At 43.0% G+C, this 27,362-nt stretch overlaps 1 protein-coding gene across 1 annotated transcript in view; it reads left to right on the top strand.

The window, feature by feature from the left end:
* Positions 1-27,362, top strand: part of LOC119178289 (uncharacterized) — a 43,426-nt gene that overhangs the window by 4,172 nt on the left and 11,892 nt on the right. The window contains exons 3-4 of the mRNA XM_037429482.2: positions 9,725-10,094; positions 18,882-19,096. Of these exons, the coding sequence (XP_037285379.2) occupies positions 9,725-10,094; positions 18,882-19,096 (585 nt within the window). The remainder of the gene's footprint in view (positions 1-9,724; positions 10,095-18,881; positions 19,097-27,362) is intronic.

Genomic DNA, 27,362 nt, shown 5'->3' with positions numbered 1-27,362 from the left:
GTTTCCCGAAAGAATACAGATCGCAAAAGTCAGAGTTTTGTTTCAAAAGGCGACAAAAATGATATTCAGAATGACAGACTCATATCTATTTTGTCCGTGTTTTCGAAAGGGTTAGAAAAGCTTATGCACCGTCAACTGTGCCAATTCTTAGAAAAACACAACGTGACTTCCCTAACTCAGTTTGGTTTCAGGAAACATCGATCTATGGAAATGGCAATATTAGAACAAAAGGAGTTCATATTATCTGAATTTTAAAACAAATGTGCTGTTATCGGTATGTTTGTTGATTTTAGTAAGGCCTTCGACAATATTCAGGATTCTACATTGTTTGAAAAGTAACAATGCTATGGAATTCTTGGCCATGCACTAGACCTAATAAAAAGATACCTTCAATAACGCAAACAGGTAATTTAAATAAAGAGAAAAATCTCAGAACTGAAGCCTATTACTAAGGGTGTACCTCAGGGAAGCATCTTGAGACCCCTTCTTTTTATAGCCTACATAAATAATTTAACTCGTATATATCCAGATGCTGAATAAGTATCATATGTCGATGATGTCAGCATGTTTGCTTCAGCTGAAAATATTATCGCGCTTGAGGAAAAAATGAAACAGTTTCTTGTGAAACAAAAGCTCTGGTCATGCTGTAATAATTTAAACATAAACACTAGTAAAACAAAGGTGGTACTATTCCGACCTCAAAACGAGTCCTTAATGAAAACTTACATCTTAAGTGTGGCAATACTTATATTGAGCTTCTAAATAGTATGGAAATTCTTGTAGTTGCATTTTCGAGCAATGTACTTTGAAACGAACACAATGGCAGCGTGCTGGGTCAGTTATCTCGCGTAGTGAGTATGGTGTACAGTGACGAAACTGTTCTACCATACAAGCTAAAACTCTTACTTTATAGGTCACTTTTCTATTCACATCTTACCCATTGTTTCTTGGTATCGGGGACTACAACATACACGAACTTGCGAAAATTGTACCTGATACAAAAGAAGTATATTATAATCATTTTTAAGTTGTATGATGCTCACACAAGCGAATTGTTTCAACAGGCTGCAATACTACCCGTACATCGTCTCTACATTTTTAAGTTAGCATTGGCGATCAGGCGTGAAGTGAAAGAAAGTCGAACCTTTTTGTACGACCTCTCGAGACTGCAGCCAAATATTAAATTGTTTCAAACACGAAATAAAAAAACATGGAAAATAAAAACTTCGAGAACAAACTACCCCACAGATAAGTTATCCTACATAGTTCCTACATTACCTAATAAATATGTGAAAGCTGGCATAGATTTCTTACACTCTACACAGGCTCAATTGTGCGATATACACATGTTTAATTTTTTATATTTATTCGCAGTTGCTGTATTGTCATGGTTGCTATTTTTATTTTTGAGATCAGGACTTGATTTTTATATTTTTATTTATTTTTCAACTATTTATTTTTACTTTGTTGTTGTTGTTGTTGTTGTTGTTGTTGTTGTTGTTGTTGTTGTTGTTGTTGTTGTTGTTGTTGTTGTTGTTGTTGTTGTTGTTGTTGTTGTTGTTGTTGTTGTTGTTGTTGTTGTTGTTGTTGAGTTCACATTGCTGACTGTTTGCCACTGCTGTCGTGCTAAAAGGTGGTTGTGGGATTTTGTCAAGCTACCTCATTCGGAGAGAAGCTTTTACCTGCAGCTGCCCTTCATCAAATTATGATGAACAATGAAACATTATTATTACTTTATTATTATTATTATTATTATTATTATTATTATTATTATTATTATTATTATTATTATTATTATTATTATTATTATTATTATTATTATTATTATTATTATTATTATTATAAATTATTTTTGCATGCAGCTTTTCTTAGTCTACAAGCCCGCGAACATTCTGCATTCCACCAAGGAATGTTAGTAGGTTTAGAGCTCTCAATAGTGAATTTTCAATTAATCAACGACTGTTTTAAATGTCGCTTATTGTGATGGTGTCTAGTTCTGCATAATTCGTTTTGTTAGATAAAGCACCTCGTAATAATTTCTCAAATGTATCAAAGTTTACATGCGTAACCGATGATCTATTCCTGGTGGTTCGTGGACATACTACCTCGAACAATATAGGCTACTTCTTCCCGAGGTAATCACAGACCATTATAATAAGATGAACAGGTTAGCGTTAGAAAAGGTTAGGTCAAGCACCGAGGAGGACTGACTACACATAAAAGTAGGAGTTCTTGTGTTTACGCATATAAAGTAATTCTTGTTCACCCAATCTCACAAACGTTTGCCGTTCAAATCAATTATAAAACCCCAAGAATTATGATGAGAATAGGAGTCACCCATTATTTCAATATCTTTTTAGCAATAGGAAACGGCACTATCTAGAACACAACAATTTTGAACACACGTGTGAAAATCAGGATTAATTAATGAGAAGGAAGGAACCCTTGAATAGTAATGTTTAATCCTAGAATATCACTTTCTGAAGTCATTGACTGATATATTATTTTAGCTCTGTGGGAGATTTTTGATAAGAAAAATATTGCCAAACCTCCACCCCGAGTTGGGCAGTCTAGACGAAATATGCGGTAATTTTTCATCCTAAAGTACTTATTCACTGCAAGCCAAGTTTCTTGTAAAGCAACAATATCAGGGGAATCATTATCACAAAGATGAAGCAAGTCTGTAGCTGCTAAATAAATGTAGTGGCAATTTCACTGTATTACTTTTAAATTCCCTATTTTGAAGAGATACCAGCAGCAACCACTGTTTCTCTAAGATGCTCTAACAAAATCCTTTTTTGATAAATTTGCCTTCTGATATTTTTTATTTTTTTATTTGGCACTAACTGAGGAGCATTGTGCTTCAGGAGAAGCACGTCTTTTTACATTTCTTGAGTCAGAGTTCATTTGTTGTGGTTGTGAGACATGGGAATCGGAGTCCGAGCTCCAATTTGAGTCTTGCACTAGAGATACAATTATTCTACGGCCAAAGTTCGACGCACCTGGCTTTAACTTTGAAGGGCCTGGTCGCGAGAGAGTATCAGTAACCTCAACTGGTGAAGGTGGAGAAGGGGGCACGGTAGGTTGGTTACGTGCGTGCAAAATTTTGGTCAGCTGAGTGCTCACTATTTGTGCCAATGACTCTGTTAGGCTCACAAATAGAGAATCCACCAGCTTCGTCATGGCCCTATCCATCGTTGATGTTATTAGATCAGGCAACGTCGAATCAAGCATCTGATTTGTCTGGTTGGCAACGGGGCATAGCCACGTGAGTGCTCAGAGAAAATAGATCGGGCCTCACGCCGAGAGCATCGTTGTTGTTCGATGATCGCTAGTAGTTGCAACTCATTTGTCCTCATGGGGCAACTTTCATCGTCAGCTGCGTGATTTCATCTGCATAGACAACATCTCAAGTCTTGGGTTGAACATTTATCGGGATTATGTTGGTCAGTACATGTGCGACACCCGATCTACAACCTTTGAGGGTATGCCCATACCTCCAGCATTTTTGGCACTGCAGTGGGCGAGGGGATAGTGCATCAACACAATAAATTAGTGCCCATGCCTTAACTTCGGTTGGTCGAGCCGTGCCGGCAAAAGCCACAATCACTGATTCTGTGGGGACCTTGTTGTTCTCAACGTTAGGCGAGCATCAAAATACAGAAACTGCTCCTGCAGCCACGAACATTTCAAGTATTTCAGGTGGTGTAAGGTTCAAGTCCACTCCTCGAACTAGTCCCTTCACACAGGCCAAGTGGACTGGCACGAAACAGCTCACTGGATTTGAGGCAAACGTTGTGCACTTGAGGAAATCTGTGATGCAGGCCTGGTCCGGCGAGCAAGACAATATGCCTCCACGTCCAAATTGACGCACCTCGGTAATCATTTGGAAATGATCGGAAATCTCCCGGAGTTCTTCTGGAATTATTCTCGGATTTTTCATGCGAATGGTCTCGCCATTGGTTGGAACCAGGGCCACAGGAACGCTCTTCAGACCACTGCGCCAACTGTTAGGAAGGGAAGCCAACCACGCAGGCAGAATATGCCTGGCCGGGAGAGAAGAGAGACTTCAGGTTCATATGCTTAAGAGCACCTCCCGATCCGGCTGCACCACCACAGGAGGAAGCACCAAGGCACCCTTGAAGTAGCAGTGGAGGTAGATTCCGAATTGAAACCGAACGCTCAGGCCTCAGAAAGCACTGGGGAAACCTCGAGGACAGCGAGGACATAGGACAGGGGCCGCTCAGCAGGACCAGCTTCGCGTTCGCGTGATCCGCGAATGTTGGGCTTTTCAGCGTCGTAGTGTTAGCGCGACAAGCGAATGAATCTTCATTCTTTTTGCATACCATCATCACCTGCAAATGTTCGTTATCCGTAAATATCATTCCCAGTGTGATTTAGGTGAAGCCTGGCTTAATAAATCGGTTCCTCATATATACGGGACAGGATGGGATACCGGTAGCAACGGCAAAGATCAGCCAAGACTGTCCCTTTACTTGCTATCGTAGTGAACTTAGTTACACAATAGGTAGCAGATATGTAATGTTTATAAGCTTCATTTATCGAGGAGGAATCAATGGTGTATTTTCACATTTTTCTTTTCTCTCTACCGAAGTCATTCAGTCTCCTTCTCTGTTCTTATACAGAGCAGCATGCCACTGATATATACACGCCGGTAACCATTTCGAGTTTTCTAATGAAAGGACTCTCTCACACTCTTTGTGCCAGTGATACGTATAGTGATATTCTTTATTGCAATGCGAAATCAATTTCAGGTGCTCAGACTACTCTAGCTTGGTTTTGTGCACATACAGGGTGCTTCAATAAGTGTGTCCAGTATTCATTTATAAAAGAAGGAGAAGGTGCTCTTTTCTCACTGTCTTCAGAGTTGCTGTTTCTACACTGACAGGGAACGGTAACAATGGGAAACCTAAAATATGTACCTTTCCGATTAGTGGAGTTAGGCAGTTACGTCAAAAGAGAGAATCTAAGTCCTTCATGCGAAAAACCGTTTGGCGCTATAAGATTCCGAGATGTCGAGGTCCACGAACACTTTGGTGACGTACTTCCGTCACAAATATCATGTCTAGAAATGTGCGCCATCCGTTGTAGGCCCGAGCACTCAGATTTGGGTGTATGCTAAACAACCCCTTGTGGTCAAAATCTCCGGAGCCCTCCACTACGGCGTCTCTCAAAATCATATGGTGTTTTTGGGACGTTAAACCCCAAAGATCTATCAGAAATGTACACCATGAAATGGCGAAGAAAAACGTCATGTCAACGGCAGTTTAACTCACGACTACTTATTCCACGACAATAGAGGTGAGAGGCACGCTATCCACTGCACCTCAGTCGCTCACGTTGAAGGCTTTACCGAGGCATCTTTTATACATAACAATGCCCTTTCACGGAGCTCTTACGCTCTTAGTAGTGTTGATAATTCATCGATACCAGGACCTCCGTGATAACCTGCTAGAACACCTAGTTGCTACGTGCCTGTCCCAATCAACGCGTTATCAAGGAAAAAGTGCAATTTTGTCGGCTTCCTAATTTTTTCGTCACCACGCCTATTCAAATTGATCACCGGTGATCGACAATATGGATGACCAATTTTGGCATGTTGAATGTGTTTCTTGTGCAACCCCGCAGTTTTTAATTGTTAGTCTAGCCACTCAACTTTCCGAATCAATTTTAATTTGCCTGTTTGATCAAAAGACTGATTTTTGACTAATTTTTGCCCGAACCATTGTGCCTTTGTTATTGAGAAAATGCACTTGGCTGACGAACTTGACAGAAGTGCCTACCACTGTCCTCATGGTTATGTTACAGTAACATAAAGTTCTGTAATATCAATAACCTTTCAAGGTCAGATATCAAGTTCAGGAGTCAGTATCGCAATCTGGCAGCTTTGAGCAGTAATATCTGTCAGAAATGAATATCAGCTATTCTATAGAGAGCTTTTGCTAAGACCCGTAGAACATTTAGTCTACAAAAAGCATTTTCGAAGGTCTGCCGCATGTATAAAGTGCGGAGTGTATAAAGTGCGAAGGTCCACCGCAAGTGCGCAGCTGCTGACTTTTGTGCACAATCTTATAGCCAATCTGGTTACCTGCGAGGTCCAAATGTCACTGAAGCGTGGTGTGCTGGCTCCGGCTGCAGAGCTTCTCCTCGCGACAAGAAGGCCACGGAAGCACATCTTGGGCCTTACTACGCAACGGCACGAAAAGCTTTAGAACTGCTTGCGATAGTGTGCATTTAGAGTATGATGTGCAAAAATGCAAATAAATACGATTGGATGCATATAATGAAACACCGATCTATGCGGTGTAAGGTGGCTCATGAAAAGAGGTTACGCTAGACGAAATAGCAAAATTCATTGTGAATTTGACCTATGGAAAGATTATTCCACTCATGGGCATCCATCTATATTGAAACACTTGCAGGCTCTTATCGCAAAGCAAATTAGTGGGAAAAAAATGAAAACGATTCCCCTCGTCCGCCCTTCTTAACTCAATCCCTGTATAAAACTCAATATGCTACTGTTCTACCACTTGTGTAAAATTTGCTCCGCAACAACGTTTTTTTTTCTCGAAATATAAACACAAATATACCACCTTCTCAAAGAAATGCTTAACCAGACAAATGGTATACGACCAATGCACTGTTTCACTGACGGAATCAAGATAATGGACAAACTACCTCTTAATGGTAGGGTACCTCTAAATATGATAATAAATATTTGCAATGCTGGCTATTTATTTATTTATTCAAACTACCTTACAGACCCAACAGGGCATTGTGTAAGCGGAGCATAAAAGGAATAGATACACGAATTGGTACAATTTTTATACAAACAATAACAATAACAAAATGATATAATCACCACATATGTACTCTTGTGGTAAAAGAGTTACGTCGGGTTAACGTCAATTGTAGTTAGGTCAATCGGCTGAAGTTAATTTATGTAGCATTGTTCAGGGTTACCATCTTCGCAAACACCAGCGCTTCATATCTGCTCATCGCTTCTCATATGACTAACATCAATGTGGGTTTTGACATCGTTATGCAACTGTGAGCAACTCGTTATAATAAAAATATGCGACTGTTTCACGTTTGTGTGTGCGTGCATTTTTAGATACCTTATCTTTAGCACTGATTCGTAACGTTTCGCTCGATAAAAAAATTACAACACAGTCACGTTCCATCCGCATGCTTCGCATAACATCGATTCACAAGGTACGTGAAATCTGCCGGGTTTTCTTAATAGAGGAGAAAAAAACTTCGCACGCCTTCAGACCTGCACTACTAATTTAAAATAAAACTTTCAAAAAACACCCACAGCAACCTGCAAAGAGCCCTCCATTTATTTTCACGTCATCGCAGCCCCAAGTTGTCAATGGTTCGTTATCCCGCTGCGTCATGAAACTTGAACTGTGCGACTAATTCATTAGCTACGTTTATGTGTTCACACACCGTTTTTCGCTACGTCGGAGGGCGATGCTGCGTGTTTTCTTGTTCAAAATGCTTATTTTGATTGCGCTAGAAGGCATTACGGCTTGGTGATGCAACACGGTCATCTTCACTAGTGCTTGCTCAATACAACATTCACCCACCCACGTGTCGGTCGCACCATTATGTCGAATGAAATCAGCCGTCTAGAAATCGGGAAGCTGTACCCACAAAGTGTCGATAATAATCGGTAATGTCTACTAGAGACAGCTATGTCACGTCGACATCGCACAGACAACTTCAGTCGTGGCTGTCCCTGGTCATATTTTTCGCTGAATATCGAGAGTTGCCGCTGTTACACCTCGGTATAGCAGTCTATCATATGATGATTTAGACGACATCTTTTAATCGTTACTGAGATGCTCGATCATGGTGTAATGTCGTGGGATCAAATAACATCGTCTATACAAATTGTAATCGTTGCGTCACCTGGTGCAAATTGAGTAGTGATCCAGCTCGCGCTCGACAATGAAGACTGCGTGTTTGACAGGTATAATTATAACAAACTGGTCATTAGCCAATAATGCATTGTCGGTTGGCGAACGCGTTCATGTGTTGTGTCATCGGCGATGGAAGCGTGTTCGGCCATCGCTTGCAATGTGTGCAGGTGCGACTGCCGAGAACAAATGTGTATATTCTACATCGAACTTTCAGTGACAGCCACGAGAAAACCACAGTAACAACGACGTGCTTACCTTAAATCACAAGGCACGGACCTTCGATGACGTCACGAAGATTCGACCAGTAGCTGTGGCGGAGAGATTCGCGGCGCTATCAGAGGCATGTGCTAGGCGTTTTTGCCAAAATACCGTTGTTCGCGCAAGTTCAAAAAAATATTCGACGTGTTTTCGAGCTCTGCGCTCGAAATTTCAATACATCAAAACAGAACTTCTTTTTTCAAAAGTATCTCAATGTTCGCTCAACATACCACGAGTTTGCAAGAAGCGTGTGGAATCATTCGCACGTGACCGTTAGACCAGTACGCATCGTGATGTGTCAGATTTGGAAAGTTTGATGGTCCCAAGGAAGCAGTAGTTTAGCGAGGAAGAAGAAATCACTCAGCATGATGTGCAGTATCGCGCACATCATCAGCTCTCACCAAACGATATGGCTCGTCTTGTTTTATCCAGCTGCGTGTCTATTAAAAACGACCGCTGGGAAGCCCGTTAAGGAACTTTGGTATATATTTTGCATATACCGCGTTTATTTCTTTTGAGTTTTATATCACGGAAAAAGATACGACTCATTTGAATTACCTAGTAGTAAATACAACTGAGAAGCAATACTGCAAAGGAAAGCATGGGGGATGTTATTGTGGTAGCTACTACTGTAGTAATTACTGCAATGTAAATATGAAGACAGCAAAGTATACAAAAAGACACCTTGCCCTCGGCAGAAACTACGGTATGGCAAGTTATCACCGAGTGGACGAAACGAGAACTTGCCATTCCGCCGCCCTACTCAGCCGCCCCTACCAGCGACAAGTCATTATTCCGCCAACTATTTTCCCACAAGATTTACATTACACTTACTACTAATACCATCTTCCACAGCTTCCTTGGCATCATTCTCTCTTATTTCTGATTACTATTGCGTCCAACAAAGAAAACAAGCCCTTAAATTTGCACTTCTGTCCTTCATAACATGATTGTGTCGGGTGGCGTGTAGGACGTTGTGCTGCGCATCTAGCGTCGGCTGCATTCCCAGCCATGGTCTACATATTTAGATAACAACAAATGACAAAGCCACAGCTGTAGTTGAGATCAGATGCAATGCAAACACACCATTATTCTCGTAACTAATGTGCAGTTCCTTACTACAACGCCTCAAATAATCCCGTCCCAATTTGGATACGGAATATCCCGAAATTGATTCTTTACCAACTTACACCGTATCAGAAATAGTGACAAGCAGGGTTTGATACTTTATATGGCAGCACTTCACAGAAACATTAGTCCGGCATTTCCGTCATTATAGCGGATAATGAATCAATGCTTAGCAAGCTAATTTTTCAGCTCCTGCCGTCAATTTGCTTTTTTACCTTGTAAACGCAACAGCCACCAGCCACAGCGTGTAACGTTCAGGGTAATTTATATGCAGTGAACAAAAACTTAAGATGCTGCCCTGCAGAGATATTGCTCTCTTGACATTCCTCTTTCACATGTGACAAAATACAAAGTTCTGAAGCATTATTTTTTATCATTTCTTTCGTCAGAACTCAATAATGGCCCATGTTCTGGAAAGCAACCACTGCTCGACAAAGCCATGGTGAATTACTTGACGCTGGATTATATCACGAATATGACTATTCCTGGCTTCAACCTCACCAAACGAATTGGCTGGGTGAAATTTGGCGAGTTTTACGGTGGAAATATAAAAGGCTTGTATAAGATAAAAAGGGAGGGCAACAACTACGTTGAAGCAAATAATAATCAAACTATGCGAATGCGCATTGGTTTGACATTGGAAAGCCTCAACATTTCTATTGACTTCCGCCTGAAGAATGTAATATCGTTCATGGGGTACACGAAAGGGGAGGTTCAAGCATATGCTTCAGCATTAACATTCATCCTGGAAATAAAAGAGTAAGTCTTTCAGCTTTATCACTTCAGCGCTGATTGTTGACTTGTTGGCGTAAAAAAATGACTCTTTAAATAATGTAATTTGCATTACGCTGCCAGTGAAAAAATTAGTTTTATTGAAAATAGTGGCGCCGTAACAGAAAATATCACACATTTTCGAAGATAGAACATCACACAGCCTCCAATATTTTCTCATGATTTTTTTTATTTTTGTGGCAGTTGCGGTACCATTTTGTTAACTATTCACAGCGCGAAAACCACATGGAATTCACTGCTTCTTCTTCTACATACATCCTTTAGGCGGGTGGCCTCAGATATGGCAGCCAATGTTAATCTGATGCCCCATCATATTGAGGTAACTTGCAACACAGGTTAATGAGACGTCACAGGAAGAGAATATGGTGGGAGCAATTTGCAACACACTTATATCTTGACGACGGGGATGACCGATAGGAAGCAGCACGCAATGTGCATTAAAATAGTTACAGCAGTATACCAAATATATTACATGAATAGGCTGCAGCACGAACTTTTCACTGCGTTTCGATATGAATTGCTTTCGTCATTATTATACACCTGACCACGTCATACAATGAATAAATTGTTTCAAAAATCAAAATTAATCACAAGATTGTGCAATTGGAACTTCCAACCGCATCGTTTTGGGATGTCAAACGCAACATATAAATCAAATCAACTTCCAACCATGTGATCAATCGCAATTAAACTGGCAGTAAAAACTGCGCGGAAGTAGAAAAATAAGCTCTAAAAAATAACCTCAAAAAGATCGAGCGCAAGGCACCATGTTTTTTATGGACTTTAGAGCGGTCAATTAGAACGGTCATCGCGGGAGCTCCGCCGAGCTCCCGCGATGCGAGCGCCCTTACACGCCAGAGCGCACTTCTCCTCTTCATTCACTCTCTGCTACCTCGCCCGCAGCACCTGTTCCGGTTGGTCGTGGTATGGTTAGAAGAGAAAGAAGGTACCTAATTTCTACAGCCCAGTAAGAAGCATGGCGCCACGCCAACTAGTTGCTAGGGGCGAGGATAAGCGCGCGCGCCCGCAGCTGTTGCTATGGGAGAGGGTGTGAGAGCGGAGAGGAAACACCTGCCCGCGTGCGGATGCCGCTGGACGCCTGACATAGCCCAACGAAAAATGCATTCACATTAAAGAAAAATCGCAGCATGTCCACGGAGTGACTGATGACGAAAGGGGTGAAGCATCCGTCCGTCCGTGTGTCTGTCCGTCAGGCCATTCGTCTGTCTGCCTGTCTATAACACCTTCTTGCGCATGGACGCCACCGGACGCTTGACATAGCCCTTCTAAAACGTGCATTCGCGTGTAAGAGCACACTTCTGCAGTGTAGAGTGATACCGAGGCCTCACTTAGACAGCTATCACTTTTATTGTTGATGAAGAACGCTTCGAAAACCTCATGAGCCCGCGCGTTTCGCTATTCGCCAGTACTAAAGTCTGTTTAGGTAATGCTTCCCATCCACAGTATGCGTAGTGAGCAGGCAAGCGAGCTCTTTTATTATTTTTGATCGACAGATGGCTCATTATTTTAGGGGTGAAGCTCCTAAAGCCGTGGGTTTGTCCCTCCTAGCTCGTACAAGACCACCTATATGGTTAGATGACTCACTCAGCATGTGCAGACAGACAGACAGACCGACAGACAGACAGACAGACAGACAGACAGACAGACAGACAGACAGACAGACAGACGGATGATTCACGGTTTACCAATAAAGCCCTCCGAACCTTCGCCCCGCTCATCATTATCTACTCCGTGGATATGCTGTGATTTTTATCACTGCGCAGCCTATGAATGTAAAGCACAATTTCAACATGGTTCCTAAGTTTTTTTTTTAATTTGCATCAGCAAGGTCCTTGCATGAGTTGCACCGTGAAGGACACGCAGGCAAAGAACGGACAAGCGCTAAGGTGTTTCGCCCTTAAAATAAAAGTGGCGCTGCTAGTTGTTGCGGGCTGTTGCACGGTTTTAGTCCCGTGAGTAGTGGTTCCGCGACGTTAGGTTATACAAGTCACGTAAGGAACTCGCCCCTATTAATATTTTCTACTTTAAGACGGACGACCTAGGAGGGTCAAACCTGATAGCGGCTTTTAACTTCTGATAGCGAATCAGAAGTTAAAAGGGTGAAGCAAGCGCGTGTCAGTTAATTATGATGACGATGAAAACTTCATTTCGGTACAGAGAAGACGCAGCGAGACTCCGCGCTACCCGGCTAGTCCAACGTAGGGACCGACAAGCCGAACTTGGCTGTTCGTTCACTGGCACTCTGGACCACAAGGGTTTGACCAGCAATGAAAATTCCCGTTCACAGTATCCGGTGCGACCAAAACTAGAAAGAGTTTGCTTTTAAAAACAACATAATTGAATTTTGATTAGGATTATGTGCACGCAATGCCTTTCGCAGACAGCGTGCGTTCTATGCAAGTTCAAAACATTACGAAGCATCAGGTAGTGGCACATCTCAGCTGTACATTCAGCCAAAACATTTGTCATTGTGCGCAGCGGCCAGTATTTTATCTCTCAGCGCCATATTATGGGACGAAGCTACAAAACGTTGTTTCATGGACATTTTCTTTGTGACCATACATTTGTCCTCGCCTTTTTTTTCTAAATTGATTCGGTCGTGTGGGCCAGTATCTCAAACATAATAACTTCTACTGATGCACGATAGCTAAAGATTTGACAACCCATACTTGCAGTAGTTGCTAGGGCCCTGAATATGGTTGACTTGGGCCTTGCCACATTTCATGGCTAACGAACATGGGATATACCGAAGTGGGAAGACATGCGATTAACAGCCAAAGGTGGCAATGCCCTCAGCTAAAATTTTATGTGTGCAGAGTATTCCAAGTGATGCGTCCCAAACTTCTAAACGCACTACAAGAAACTTGATATTCGCTCGCTTGCTTAACAATTATTTATTCAATGTGGCAGACATCTTAAAACTACTAAGAACTTGGACTCGGGTGTAATGACATTAATGGACTTTATTGTTGAAACAATGAACCTTCATTACAACGAGATACAGAAAATGCGATATTTGCTTGTTTGCTTAGTAATTATTTCATCGGTTGTTGCAGACATGTTAAAAGAATAAAACCATGAACTCGAGATTTATAGACAACAATTGATTTTATTCATTGATATAATGAACCTTTAATTAAGACGAAGGAGATATAGTGGTGCTATTTATAATTGGAAACCTTTTCAGCCGAGAGCTCGTTGCCGTATGAGGTTTAGAAAAATCGGCTGTTTCGAATTTTTACGTGGTGGTGAGAAAAGACTTGGAGAATGCTTAAGATTAGCGTTCCTGAATACAAAGTGTCAGCTTAATTGGGCGCCTTTAAATAGCCTTCTCATTCGCCAACGAGGCCTCGCTTGTCGGTGAACATCGAAACTATGTCATGTACCCGGTAAATTTTGGACCAACTGCGATCATGTTTAAAAAATGATGTAGGTATACTTGAATGTGTGAAGTAGTTAATCAGGCGTTACAAATCGCAAAAAAAGATATGTTGTCTAGAGGGCCCTTCAAGCTTTCGGCAGGCAAGTGAAACTGTGTCTCGCTAAGTAAGTCACATAATATTACTGCTTTGAGTATATTAGGAAACATTTCTTTCATTGATCTCAAGGCGCTATTTATACATGGCTATGATAGTTTCTTCCTTTCTGATTAATTTCTTTCGTTTTTGTGTTGGCTAAAATTTGCAGTGTGTTGCGTGTTTAGCGTTTTTTATGAAAAGCACTAATTTTGTCACCAGTAATGCAGTTATAATTCCTGAAATATGTGTTCCTATAATAAATATTATTGTACTTAGGGTGCAAATAAAGCAAAACTTTTGCTCTAGTACTGTGGCAAAATTGGGAAAAACAGCTTCTGACTCACATTGCAGCCTAATTTTCGCAATGTAGCTGTCAGAGTAAAAATATGGCTTATATAGTCTTTATAGTATAGTTTTTCATTAAAATATGCAGAATGTTTGAAAAGAGTAGATTGGTTTTAAGGCAGAAAAAAATTCCTATTGAACAACTACTAAGTAATACGGAGCCTGCCTTTGCTTCACCTTCACTGCATAGCACGTCAGTGCGAGGTTTCAGCGGAGGCTTTTTGGCAGAGAATAATGACTGTCATACAACTGATTGTGTCCTGCTTTAGTAATATTGCGGTATATAACGCTAAAATGGGGTATTAGTTCTGCCTATATAGAACAATATCTTTCCCCCAACACCATCAAAGGGCGGGATATATGATGAACTACTTCTTATCCCAAGCGCTAAATTACAATTCAATCGGTGGCCAGCAATAAAGTATGTGAGCCTTTTGTTTTGCTTTTTAATTGTTGCATATGGCCTTAATAATAATTACCGAAATAAATAAGTACATTTCATTTAAGCTATATTGTGATGTGTCAGGTTAAGGCCGATGCCTAATCGCTTACAACTGGTGTGCGTCATGAAATGATGTACCCTAGAAACGTCGTAGATTATTTCATATCGTGTTCATAAATGATACGTCCGTCCCCATTTCAGTAGAGATTTTAACATTTTCATTCCCCTCTGCCTTAGTTGTACAAAGGTGCAGAAAATGTTTTAACTGAAAGCCCGTGCGGAAATGGTGGCGCGTTTTCAACGTTATTAACACCCTAGGTGCATTCAAAAAGATGGATGAAAAGTTAAAATGGCAGCTGTAAATGGCAAATAAGATGTCGTCTATGGGCACGATATTGAATCATCTCCAACGTGTATAACTAGAATACATGATTTTATCATGCACACTAGTGGTAAGCCATCATGCATCAGCCTATACCTGAGATATTATTAAAAACAGCTTAGATAAAGTTTACTTTACCTATGTCGTTAATTATTACTAAGGCCATGTGTATTAGTTATCAGAAGCCAAAAAAAATGTCTCAACACTGTATTGCAGGCCATGGACTGCATTTTAATTCCACCACTTTTGGCTAAGAAGCATGCAGTTCAATCTAACCAGCCTATTATGGCCCAATGGGAAGATACTGTCCCGTAAAAACAGCACTAGTGCCCCACTTAGTAGTTATACACAGCAGTATTACTAAAACAGGTGACAACGAGTTGCATAACATGCGTTATTCGCTGCCAAAAAGCCCCCGATGAAACCTCGCGCTCACGCGCTATGCAGTTTAGGTAAGGCGAAGGCAGGCTTCTTACTACTTTGTGGTAGTTCACTTGGAAAAGTTTTTCTCCCTTACAACAAGAACTACCCTCTAAAAAAAGGTAGCGAGAATGGAGAAATGGGCTCCGTTTCTCCTTCGGCACGGCGACGTTCTTCCTTTTAGGCGCTTTACCCGTCGCGCCCTCTCACGGCAAGGACCAAAAGGAGCAACGTTTCTCCTTCAGTGTTCAATTTTCTTCTGAATTACGGGGGTCTTCCCGCGCGCATGCGCACGCCGAGCCTAGCCAGTCGCGGCCAGTCGCGAGCGATTACTTTTACCTAAAATTGATGCAAGCAATGAAGGAGTGACTTTTTTTTGTTTTATTGGTTTAGAGTAAAACCCTCTCTTTTTTTATCACCAGGCACTCGCACGATACTCCACACACTTCTATGTGTCTCTCGTGTTGTTTCATACTACTAATTTATCCAAATACAAGGACCTCTACTTCCCTAAACAGTCCTGCTTTATCGATTACCTTAGCCTGTACACAAATAATGGATTTTTTTTTTTTGGTGTCGACATACTCGGTAAGCATACGCATTTTTAGTTTCGCACGGCACCAATAGCATTCATGAATTCAACGAGGTTCATAAAAGAACATCACACCTAATTTTTCATCATTTTAGCAAACATGATACCACTGTACAGTCCATGCGTGAAAGCACGATCATATACAATTGATCGAGTTATACGTGCCGCTACCGCCATATGGGTGTTTTTTTGCATTTTCCTCCATTCAATTAGGGCCGCCGTGACCGGAAGTCGAACCTGCGTCCTCCAGCATAGTCACACGACACCCGATGAGGCTATGTTACCACGGCAGGTGAAAGCACAAAGAGAAACAGGCTGCGGAGTTTCACCGAGCATTTATTTGCAAGATTGGGTGACAACCATCACAAACGTTTTAAACATCATCATAACTACACTTTTGTGATAAGTAAATAAATGACTTTTGTCAGTTAAACTAAATTCTCCATAGCATGCGTTTTGAATTGCCCATGCCAGCACTAAGTGGTAGGACGAAATTATGCAAGCGTGGAGTATGCCTTTCTCGACCATAATTCTCTTTTGTCGTGAGAAACTCAACATCAAATGCACTTTCAGTAACAGCTGTGCACAGCAGTTACTAACACTAACTCACCTTTGTTAAAAGAGTATTCCGAATCCAGAGTAATAACCACCACAGCCACAGCGCTAACAGCACAATTGTGGCACGCACAATGACTGAAAGTTGACACGCGAGGCGAATCGCGAGACGCATCTAAAGCAGAGAAGTATGCAAGCACAGCATACTATAACGTTATAGTAAATTTTTGCACTGCAGCGCTAGCTCCTCCACTCAAGTAATCGAGCTGCCGCGACGCTAACTGCCACTGCCATAGCTCACTGAAGACTACCGTCGGGTGCGAGGTCATCTCTTATTTCTCTCGCACGACCCGCGTCGTAGCGTACGTATACACTGCTAAGACGGTCGTCACCGCATGAAAAATATTGTCATTGAAGGGCTAGTGGTGTACTGTATCCATGGCTAACGGTCACAATTGTGTTAAGCACGTAAAAAGAATATAAGCAAACACGAAACAACTAAATGAGGTCGACGCGACCACAGAACACCTATCACGATGGAGACAAAGTCTGGCCTGAATGCTGCGCTCTCTCCGAGCAACAAGTGGAAGAATAAAGAAAGACGTGACTTCCGAATTGGCAAGCACGTGGCAAGCGTTTGCCTTCTCGGAGGCTTCGAAAAAAAAACAAATGTGGCAGTGGTCGAGAGATGGTGAACCATTCGGAATGCCGTTGGCATTTTATGCATGGCTTGGGGGTATTCGCTTTCACGAAAACGTGATAAGCTCTAGTAATTATTCTGTTCATCATTGTGCAACCATTGATAAACTTTCGATTGTCATATGGTGGTTTTGGGACGTTAAACCCCACAAATCAATCAATCAACTTTCGATTGTCTAAGAATCAGATACAACATATTTACGTGTGCGCATGTTGTGACATGGCCACAAATCATAAATAAGGTTGACCAAAGCTTACTTGTAACTTGTGCCAATATGGTCGGTCGAAATTCATTGCTATGTAAGCTTGTGCGCTTTCGTAGTAGAGTGTGAGTAAACATGCCTGAGTGTGTGCTGCTTTGGAGAATTGTTGACTGTACTCTTGTTCATTAAACTCACTCTAAATGCGTACTATGTGTCCTAGAGTGCATGCGCACCTATACGCATCGCATCAGTATATATTGAACGTCTGGTGTCAGTGAGTAGTCCATAAATCGGCTGAGTCACCAACAATCCGCTAGTAAGCTGTGCTGGTGAGTACGACCACCTCTTCACAGCTGTGAGGCCCTAATATCTCCAGCTATTTATATAACCTTGAACATCTATTAAAACTGCACACTACTGAGTTGGAATGGTTTCACTGCGATCTAGTCAATGGTTCGGAGGCACATCTCGTGGTCTGCGACCCCGTAAAGGCGTGAATAACGTCACTACACAATGTGAATCTGCGACATATAGATACAGCAAGCCTAGCATATGCACTCTTCCGTGTCTTTCACAGTGAACGTCACCTCGGCGGCCCAACGAAACCTACTAGCTTCGTCGTTCTCTTTCGCGATGTTTTCAAGTTTGCTTGTTTTTGTAATTTCGTTGGATATCAAGCTCAGCGGGACCATTTTTTTTTTTGTAACTGTCAGTGCCGTGTACTCTTTATCAGTCGAGAATAGATGCATTTGCTAAGCCTACTCACTTCGCTAACCTGGGGTCAGCCATCTTGATTTTCGTAGATAGGAACATGTTTCTCCGTGGCAAAAGGAGCAACATTTCTTTATTTAAAGACGAACATTGGGGACAATGCCGTTTCTCCCTAAATGGAGAGAACGTCCCTCCAGTCTTTTAAGGGTGCATTCTTCCGAAACTTTCTGGTTATCTCACTGAGAAACTGTGCTATGCAACACTATAAAGCCGTAGCTTTACTTGGACTGCTACATTGCGAAAATGAGGACGCAATATGAGTCCAAATGCTGTTTTTTTCAAACTTTCAACAATACTATGGCAATATTTTTTCTTCAATTGCTCCCTAGTACTTTAGTAATTTAGTAAAGCAGCATATAAATCTGGAAGTATACTTATATTACTTGCGAAAAGATTTTGTGCTTCTAATAAAATAAACGCTAAACACGTAGCATGCTGAATTTCGGGCCTAAACGAATAAAAAGGAACCTGCGACCATCGAATAACGCGTTCGAACGCATTATTCGAAGGTTGCAGGTTTGGTTGCTGCCCACGGCAAGTTATCTTCTCACCCACTTTTCTATACTTTCCTTGGTATTATTGTCTGTTAGACCTCATTAATATTGTGTCGAACATAAGTACACCTATATATATATATGTATATATATATATATATATATATATATATATATATATATATATATATATATGTGTGTGTGTGTGTGTGTGTGTATAGTAATACAAAGAAGATTTTCAATATTGTAATCGTACTTCTTGCATTTATGAAGCAATGTCTAATTTGTCCTTCACTAATTTATATCACACAGGATATCCGGGCAACCTAGAGTGACCGGCTGTACACTTAAAATTCGTGACTTGCACGCCCGATTTATTTTGAAAGGCAAATTCTCAAAATTCATAAACACAATGGGGTCACTGCAAAAATATATCACCAAGAAATTAAAAGAAAAAATTCAAGCTCACTCATGCTATCTTGTGAATAAGCAAGTCACGGCACTTGGACAACGCATGAATAAAGAGTGTGAGTATTGATTTAGGTGTGCCGCGAAACGTACCAATAATGTGGAATCAATTTTAAACAAATAATTAGGACACATCGCACGCATTGTGAAAGAATATGCATTTTTGTCGCTCTGTTGGGTCACTGCATGCTCGCACTTTCTACTTAAATGGGAAAGGCTGGAAATGTGCAAACTGTGTTGCGAAAAACCATTGACTGGGTATTGATCATTCAGCCAAAAACTGGCAAAACTTCAGGACGTTCAAAATATTGTAATAGATCTCCAAGTTTTAGGCGTAAAACCAGATACGATTATGCCGCACGCGATGGCGAGAGACTCGTGATTATTTTTCACTATTTGATGTAATTTAGTGTTAAACTAAATCCAAGTGAATTGATTGGTTTTCATTCGGCCCACAATGAAACGGAGCTGCCACGGCTAGGAGTTGAACCCGTGTCTTTCAGCTGAGCAATGCGACACCCTGAACAACTTGAAGCACTGAAGAAAAGAAACTCAGGAAACAAGAAGGAGTTGAAGCTTATCATTGAGAGCTGTTTGCGTCAAAAAAAGAAAGAATATGTGTGGTCGTTCTGTACAAAAATAACTATAAAACGCTAGTTCATCCATGTTCATGTAACGCGGCTGTAATGACAATAGACATCTTCCGCACTACTGTGATTGTTAAGTGACCTGGGTTCTCCTAAATTGGATCATATTCACGCAAGTTATCGATATCAACAAAATAGAACGCCATTACAGTTCTTTGCCACAAATAGAACGACTTCTGGTAAGAACCTACCTAAGCCGTGCCAGCAACATTCCCTGAACTCGCTTGATTGTACCTTTAACTCGATGTTACGGACACCGCATTGGCCGAAACTTTATGAACGCTGCCTGCTGCATGAAACTGTGAATAGTATTACTGGGGCTTTACATTCCAAAACCACCATATATTGAGCGACGCCACGTGGGCTTTGGAAATTCCAGCCTTCTGGTGCACTTTAACGTGCGTATTACAGGAGCCTACGCCATTTCAATTGACCGATGCAGCCGGAATCGAACCCGCGACCTGCGGGTCAGCAACAGAGTAACCACTAAATCACCACGGTAGATTGCATGAAGCATCACAAGTATAGTGGGACTGCCTTTTGTATGTGCCACAACGGAAGACGCGGGCTCCTCCGTTAGAAGGTATCGGATTGCAAATACTAGTTGAAATTGGTTTGCTGTCTGCAATGTACAACCGGATCGTATCAACAACTTCAACAAAGACAGTTAAAAAGCTTCACAAAAGCACTCGCTGAATGCCAGACTAGAGAAACAAGTGTATTACGTGGTTATACTATATCTGCATCACTGCAGTAGCAGCGGTTGGAGCCGAAGGAAGACGCTTGCCTCTACAACTTCCCCGCCGCGGTAGTTTAATGGCTAAGCTACTCGGCTGCTGACCAGCATGCAGGTCGCGGGAACGAATCGCGGCTGCGGCGGCTGCATTTTCGGTTGAGTCGAAAATGCTGCAGGCTCGTGTGCTCAGATTTGCGCACACGTTAAAGAACCCCACGTAGTCGAAATTTCCGGAGTCCTTTACTACGGCATCTCTCATAATCATATGGCGGTTTTGGGACGTTGAACCACACATATCATCGTCTCTAACACTCGGAGAGAGAATGGTGCAGACTCGCAGGTGAAAAGAGGGCGATAGACGGGAGCGAAAAGAAGCGGCTACTTTCTCGAAATTACAGTATCCACAACACTTCGAGCCTGGAGGGGGGGGCGATACCTCTGCCTCCACTAAATAGTTGGATGTCTCTCTGCAATGTTAGCCGAATCCAACACATCTAGCACTGGTTGCATACATACTAATCACTTCAGCATCACTTCGATTGTATCAGTTGTTCCTACCAACTTCACCAGGCCTAATTATTATTTCGACACACTGACCACTCTGGCAAAGAAGAAACACTTGAACATATCTTTTTCGACTACCGTCCGTACACTACGCAGAGGCTATGGCTTTCAAACGCTCTCAACAAGTTGAGCCACCGACTTTTGACGAAAAAAACTTAATTTATGACATCGATCGGACGCAGCACCGCAGAAGAATAAGGCCTTGTGAACGTTATTGTGTTTTCGCGATCGACCAGCAGCCTTGCTGAAGAACTGTAGCTAGAAAGCCCTTCCCGCATGTGCAGTATTTCCCACACTTAAGACGCGTTCACTCTGAGCATTCGGACCACCAGAAGTAAGCCAAATCCGATTCGACGGCACTGGGATCCGCCTAAAGGTAACCGAAAGGGCTCTCTCCGCACCGATCTCTCGCGGACTGATTTTTGCGCTATCTGCCGCCAAATTGGTCGCTGTGGACAAATAGGAGTGCTAGTCAAAGAATTTTCAAAAATGGCGGCAAGCCCTCCTTGTCATGTCACACTGCATGTAACTGAATATTGTAACCAACGGGAGTTTAACCCACTCTGTGCTGAGTCCACCTGCCTATTTTATGAACGAGGTGACCGGGCTGGTCGTTGGCGCGACCGAGCGTGTCGCGGCGTTGCAGAGCAAGACGAACAGACCAACGCCGCTGGCATCGTCAATTTTTTCTCCTGTTCATGCATTACAAGACAAAGACTTGCCAGCAAAGCACGCAGTACTGCTTCTTCTTGCTTCCTGCGTATCATAATCATCCAAGTCTAGATCACCGGATAGCGTAGTGGCGTTTGCCAGCAGCGACAACAACCAAGTGACAGCGCATCCATCCCGCGTTCACCTCATAACAGATGGCATATTCGGCTGTGCGGGGCGCGTCCAGTGCGAAAGACGCTGCGTTTCGGAAACCGGAGTATTTCGCTCGCTGTGTAAAGAGAATGCTTCAGTGTGAACTAGGCGCTTGGGGAAATCTCAAAGCGGACTACATCACGGTGCGGCGAGCGCTACAGTCGCGCGCCAACAGTACAGGCGCTTGAAAAAAAATGGCAGTATATCCACAGACAGAATAATAGAGAGTGGGGCGAAGCATCCGTCCATCCATTCGTTTTAGATGCGGAAGCATCTTATACTCGCGCCTTGTAGTGCGCCGTCCGCGCCGTCCGCGCCGTCCGCACCACTTCTCGAACATTCGACAGCTGACGCGCGCGCATGCGCCGTCGCGCCGTCGCCCACTCTTCCACCATCTGTGCATCCCTTCCTCCTCTACACACCGCGCGCGCTCCACTCCTCCACCATCTGTGCACCCTTCCTCCTCTACACACCGCGTTCGACATCTACAATTCTCCTGATTCTCCAGTGGACGCGCATGTGGCGTCGCGCTTCGAGAACATTCAACAGCTGACAGTGCATGCGCCGTCGTGCTGTATATATACTCAAGGTCGGCGCTCGCTCGCTCAGTTGCCGCTCGTCGGTTGGTTTGTACGGCGCGTCGACGTCCAAGGTCGCGGTGAAATGAATTCCAACGAATCCACAAACACAATGATCGACGTCCCTTCGACCAGCGCCGCCCTTTCGCATACGTGTGTACGTGTTCACTCATTTAACACCCCCTCCTACAACCACGTTAACCAATTTAGCCATCGACCCAAGTAAGTCGCAATTTAATACCCCATTTCACAACCACGTTAACCAATTTAGCCATCGACCCAAGTAAGTCGCACTTTAACACCCCGTTAACCAATTATATGGTCCGCATCCTCCTCAGTGTTCCCTCGAGGGAAGCTGCGGGCAATTTTTTTGCTTCCGTCCGTCCATGCGGGCGTCTGTGTGACCACCCGTGAGTCCATCCACCCGTTCGTGCGTGCGTCTGTTCGTGCGTCCGCACGTCCATCTGTGCGTCCGTCCTTGCGTTCGTCCATGCATCAGCTCCTGCCGTCCATGCGTCCATCCATCTGTGCAGCCATCCATGCGTCCGTCCATGCATTTGTATATGTATATTTGTCCATCTAATCAACACTCTAAGTACCACCATCTCGCATCTTTTCATCACATATTCCGCATATAGAAGCACCGCCACTCAGCAAACATTCCAAGGACTAAACGAGAGGTGGCGCACGCACTCTTTCTTACGACTTTTGCTTCGTGTTCCTCGTCATGTTCCAGCAGCAGTGTTGACTGCGCCCATTTTGTACGATAGCGAGGCGTACAGTGACGCGATGAGTTGTACCGGCCCAGTTCCTGCTGTAACAATGAAATTTTCCCGCTGCCCGACCATGCGGTCAGCACGAGCCGTCGTAGCAGCCGACGAGGGTTTAACCGTTCAGCGCTAGTCCCCTCAGGCGCCTGAGCAAGCGCGAGCTGCTGCCGGTGTCCGACGGCCGCGCTGGCGGCATCATGGGCGCGTCGCAATGCCACGCGCTCCCAGATTCCCCCCAAATGTGACACAGACTCCACGTGTGTTCTTGTTGCCGTTCTTTTTTTTTTTGTTTTTCCTACAGCCTCTTTCTTGCTCCTATTTCCCTCCTCCAGCTACTGGTAGTAAACCCAGCTGATGCCAATGATGATGATCATGATGATGATGATGATGATGATGGTCTAAACGCATGGCTTACACCCATTCTGTGGGATTGGCCGAGAAACAACTATTTAAATAGTGGAATACATATTAATCTTAAGTTTAATGAATTTTAAATTGGTTAGAAGAAATTAAGTTTGACTAATTGAGAGATTTGCAATCAAATCCGCCTTGATTCGATTAATAATCTTTGTACAGCCTTCTTTTTCAACTTCTAACGCGATAGCGTTAGAGAGCTCGTGTGGCGGAAATTCCACCGTCAGCGTCGGCCTTGTTGATTGTCAACGAAAAATTGTCCATAAGCAAAAAATTTAGAAAGAAGCAAATAAAATAAAGAATAAAATTTTCAGTCCAACTGAGGATCCGTCCCGGGTTGTTTACATGGCAAGCAGGTGGCGTACCTCAAAGCTACGATGTTACTTGCAGCAGCTTCGGCAAGAAACACTGCGTAAGTGCTCTAGAGTGGATGAAGTCGCCTAACACATTTCGTTCGATGGGTGTCATGACAAAATGAGCCCATTCAGCAATTTGTAGGCGCATCTGCAAGGCCAATAAGCTCCGTCGAAAAAGGTCGGGATAGTGCAGCCATCGCTGCTAAAAACACACAGGAACTTTCAAACAGCTCTAAAATTGAACAACTATGTTCATCCAGCGGAAAACATATCATGTCTTTTCAGAGGCGGTGATCAAGCAAACATCAAGCGCTAGATAATGTGCTGCCATCTGTGAGGCCCTGTGGGACTCTTTGAAGACCCGTAAACGGCGAGCGCGCGGTGTATATCTTGGAGGCCATTTGGCTCTCGCTTGAGGCCAAAAACCTGTATGTACCATACGCACGCGCGCGCGTGCGTGCGTGCGTGCGTGTGTGCGTGCGTGTGTGTGTGCGCGCGTGCGTGCGTGCGTGCGTGCGTGTGTGTGTGTGTGTGTGTGTGTGTGTGTGTGTGTGTGTGTGTGTGTGTGTGTGTGTGTGTGTGTGTGTGTGTGTGTGTGTGTGTGTGTGTGTGTGTGTGTGTGTGTGTGTGTGTGTGTGTGTGTGTGTGTTATTTGTGAGACATTGTGAAAAACGTGTCTCAACTATATCATCATCATCATCATCCTGACAAGTTCCACTGCAGGACAAAGGCCTCGCCCATTTTCCGCCAGTTAACCCGGTCCTGTGCTTGCTGCTGCCAATTTACACCCGCCAACTTCTTAATCTCACCTGCCCACATAACCTTCTGTCTCCCCCTAACCCGCTTGTCTTCTCTGGGAATCCAGTTAGTTACCCTTACCAGCGGTTACTTTGTCTACGCGCTAAATGCCCGGCCTATGTCCATTTCCTCTTCTTGATTTCAACTATGATATCCATAACCCCCGCTTGTTCCCTAATCCACTCTGCTCTCTTCTTGTCCCTTGAGGTTACACCTACCATTTTTCTTTCCATTGCTCACTGGGTCGTCCTCAGTTTAAGTTAAACCCTTTTCTTAAGTCTCCAGGTTTCTTCTCCGTAGCTAAGTACCGGCAAGATACAGCTGTTACATACCTTCCTCTTGAGGGAAAGTGGCAATCTACCTGTCATAATTTGAGAGTGCTTGCCAAATGTGCTCCACCCCATTCTTATTCTTCTAGTTACTTCAATCTCGTGGTTCGGCTCCGCGGTTATTACCCGCCCTAAGTAGACATAGTCTTTTACAACTTGACGTGCACTATTACCTATCTCGAAGCGCTGCCCTCTTCCGAGGTTGTTGTACATTACTTTCGTTTTCTGCAAATAAATTTTAAGACCCACCTTTCTACTCTCCTTGTCTAACTCCATAATCATGAGTTAGAATTCGTCCCCTGAGATACTAAGCAATGCAATGTCATCGGTGAAGCGCAGGTTACTAAGGTACTCTCCATTAACTCTTACCCCTAACTGTTCCTACTCTAGGCTTCTGAAAACCTCCTGTAAGCACGCGGTAAATAGCATTGGGGAGATTGTGTCCCTCTGCCTTACACCCTCCTTGATTGGTATTCTGTTGCTTTCTTTATGAAACACTATGGTAGCAGTTGATCCCCTGTAGATTTCTTCCAGGATGTTTATATATGCTTCATCGACGCCCTGATTACGAAGTGTCTGCATGACGGCTGATATTTCTACTGAATCAAACGCCTTCTCGTAATCTATCAAGGCTATGTATAGTGGTTGGTTATACTCTGAACATTTCTCTATTACCTTATTGATGGTATGAATGTGGTCAATTGTTTAGTAGCCTGTTGGAAATTCTGCTTGTTCCTTTGGTTGATTTATTTCTAATGTTTTCTTTACTCTGTTAGCAATTCCTTTGTAAATAGCTTGTATACTACAGAGAGCAAGCTGATCGGCCTGTAATTCTTCAAGTCCTTGTCATCTCCTTTCTTATGTATTAAGATGATGTTAGCGTTGTTCCAAGACTCTGGTACTCTTCCCGTCAGGAGACACCTCGTAAACAGGGTGGCTAGTTTTTCTAACACAATCTGCCCTCTATCTTTCAGCAGATCTGATGTTACCTAATACTCACTAGCAGCTTTGCCTCTTTGCATGTTCTCTAATGCTTTTCTGGCTTCTTCTATCGTTACTGGTGGGGTGTCATCTGGGTTACTGCTAGTTCTTATAGTAACAAGGTCGTGGTTGTCCCGGCTACTGTAGAGATCTCTTTAAAACTCCTCCGCTATTTTAACTACCATATTCATATTGGTAGTTAATTTACCTTGTTTGTTCCTCAGTGCATACATTCGATTTTTGCCTATCCCAAGTTTCCTCTTTACTGCTTTGACGCTTCCTCTGTTTTTCAGAGCGTGTTCGATTCTCTCCATGTTATACCTTCTTACATTGCATGCCTTACGCCGATTAATCAACTTCGAAAGCTCTGCCAGTTCTATTTTGTCTGTTGTACTTGAGACTTTCAAGATTTGACGCTTCTTACTGAGATTTTTTGTTTCCTGGGAAAGCTTGCCAGTGTCTTATCTAACTACCCTGCCTACAACTTCCGCTGCACACTCCATAGTGAAACTCGTCAGATTATCAATCATTGTATCTACGCTAAGGTTGGTTTGCTCACTAAGAGCCGAGTACCTGTTCTGAAGCGAGACTCTGAATTCCTGTACTTACACTCTCAGTGCTAGCACATTGACTCGCTTCTTGCGTATCAGTTTCTGTCGTTCCTTTTTCAAATCTAGGCGAATTCAAGGCCGCGCCATTCTATGGTCACTGCATCGTACCTTGCCAAGCACTTCCACATCATGCATGATACCTGGGTGTGCACTGATAATAAAGTCTATTTCGTTCATATTTTCTCCATGAGGGCTCCTCCATGTCCACCAGCAGTTTCCTCGTTTTCGGTAAAAGGAATTCAAAATCCGTAAATTATTACGCTCTGCGAATTCTACTAGTAGCTCTCCTCTGGCGTTTCTAGTACCGATGCCATAATCTCCTACTGCCTGATCTTCTGTCTTCTTCTTCCCTACCTTTGCAATAAAGTCTCCCATCGGTATAGTACACTGTGTTTTCACCTTACTCATTGCCGATTCCACGTCTTCATAGAAGCTTTCAACTGAAGCGTCATCTTGGCTGGATGTAGGCGCGTAAACCTGTACCACCTTCATCTTGTATCTCTTATTCAGTTCAATTACAATACCTACCACCCTTACATTAATGCTCTAGTATTCCTTTATGTTGCCAGCTATGTTTCTATGAATTAGAAACCCCATTCTCAGTTGTCTTCTGTCAGCCAAGCCCCGATATCAAAGGACGTGCCCATTCTGTAGCACCGTATAGGCCTCATCTGCCC

The sequence above is a fragment of the Rhipicephalus microplus genome, chromosome 1 (genome assembly GCF_043290135.1).
Source record: "Rhipicephalus microplus isolate Deutch F79 chromosome 1, USDA_Rmic, whole genome shotgun sequence".
NCBI classification, from domain to species: domain Eukaryota; kingdom Metazoa; phylum Arthropoda; class Arachnida; order Ixodida; family Ixodidae; genus Rhipicephalus; species Rhipicephalus microplus.
This window is presented reverse-complemented; position numbering and strand designations above follow the sequence as displayed.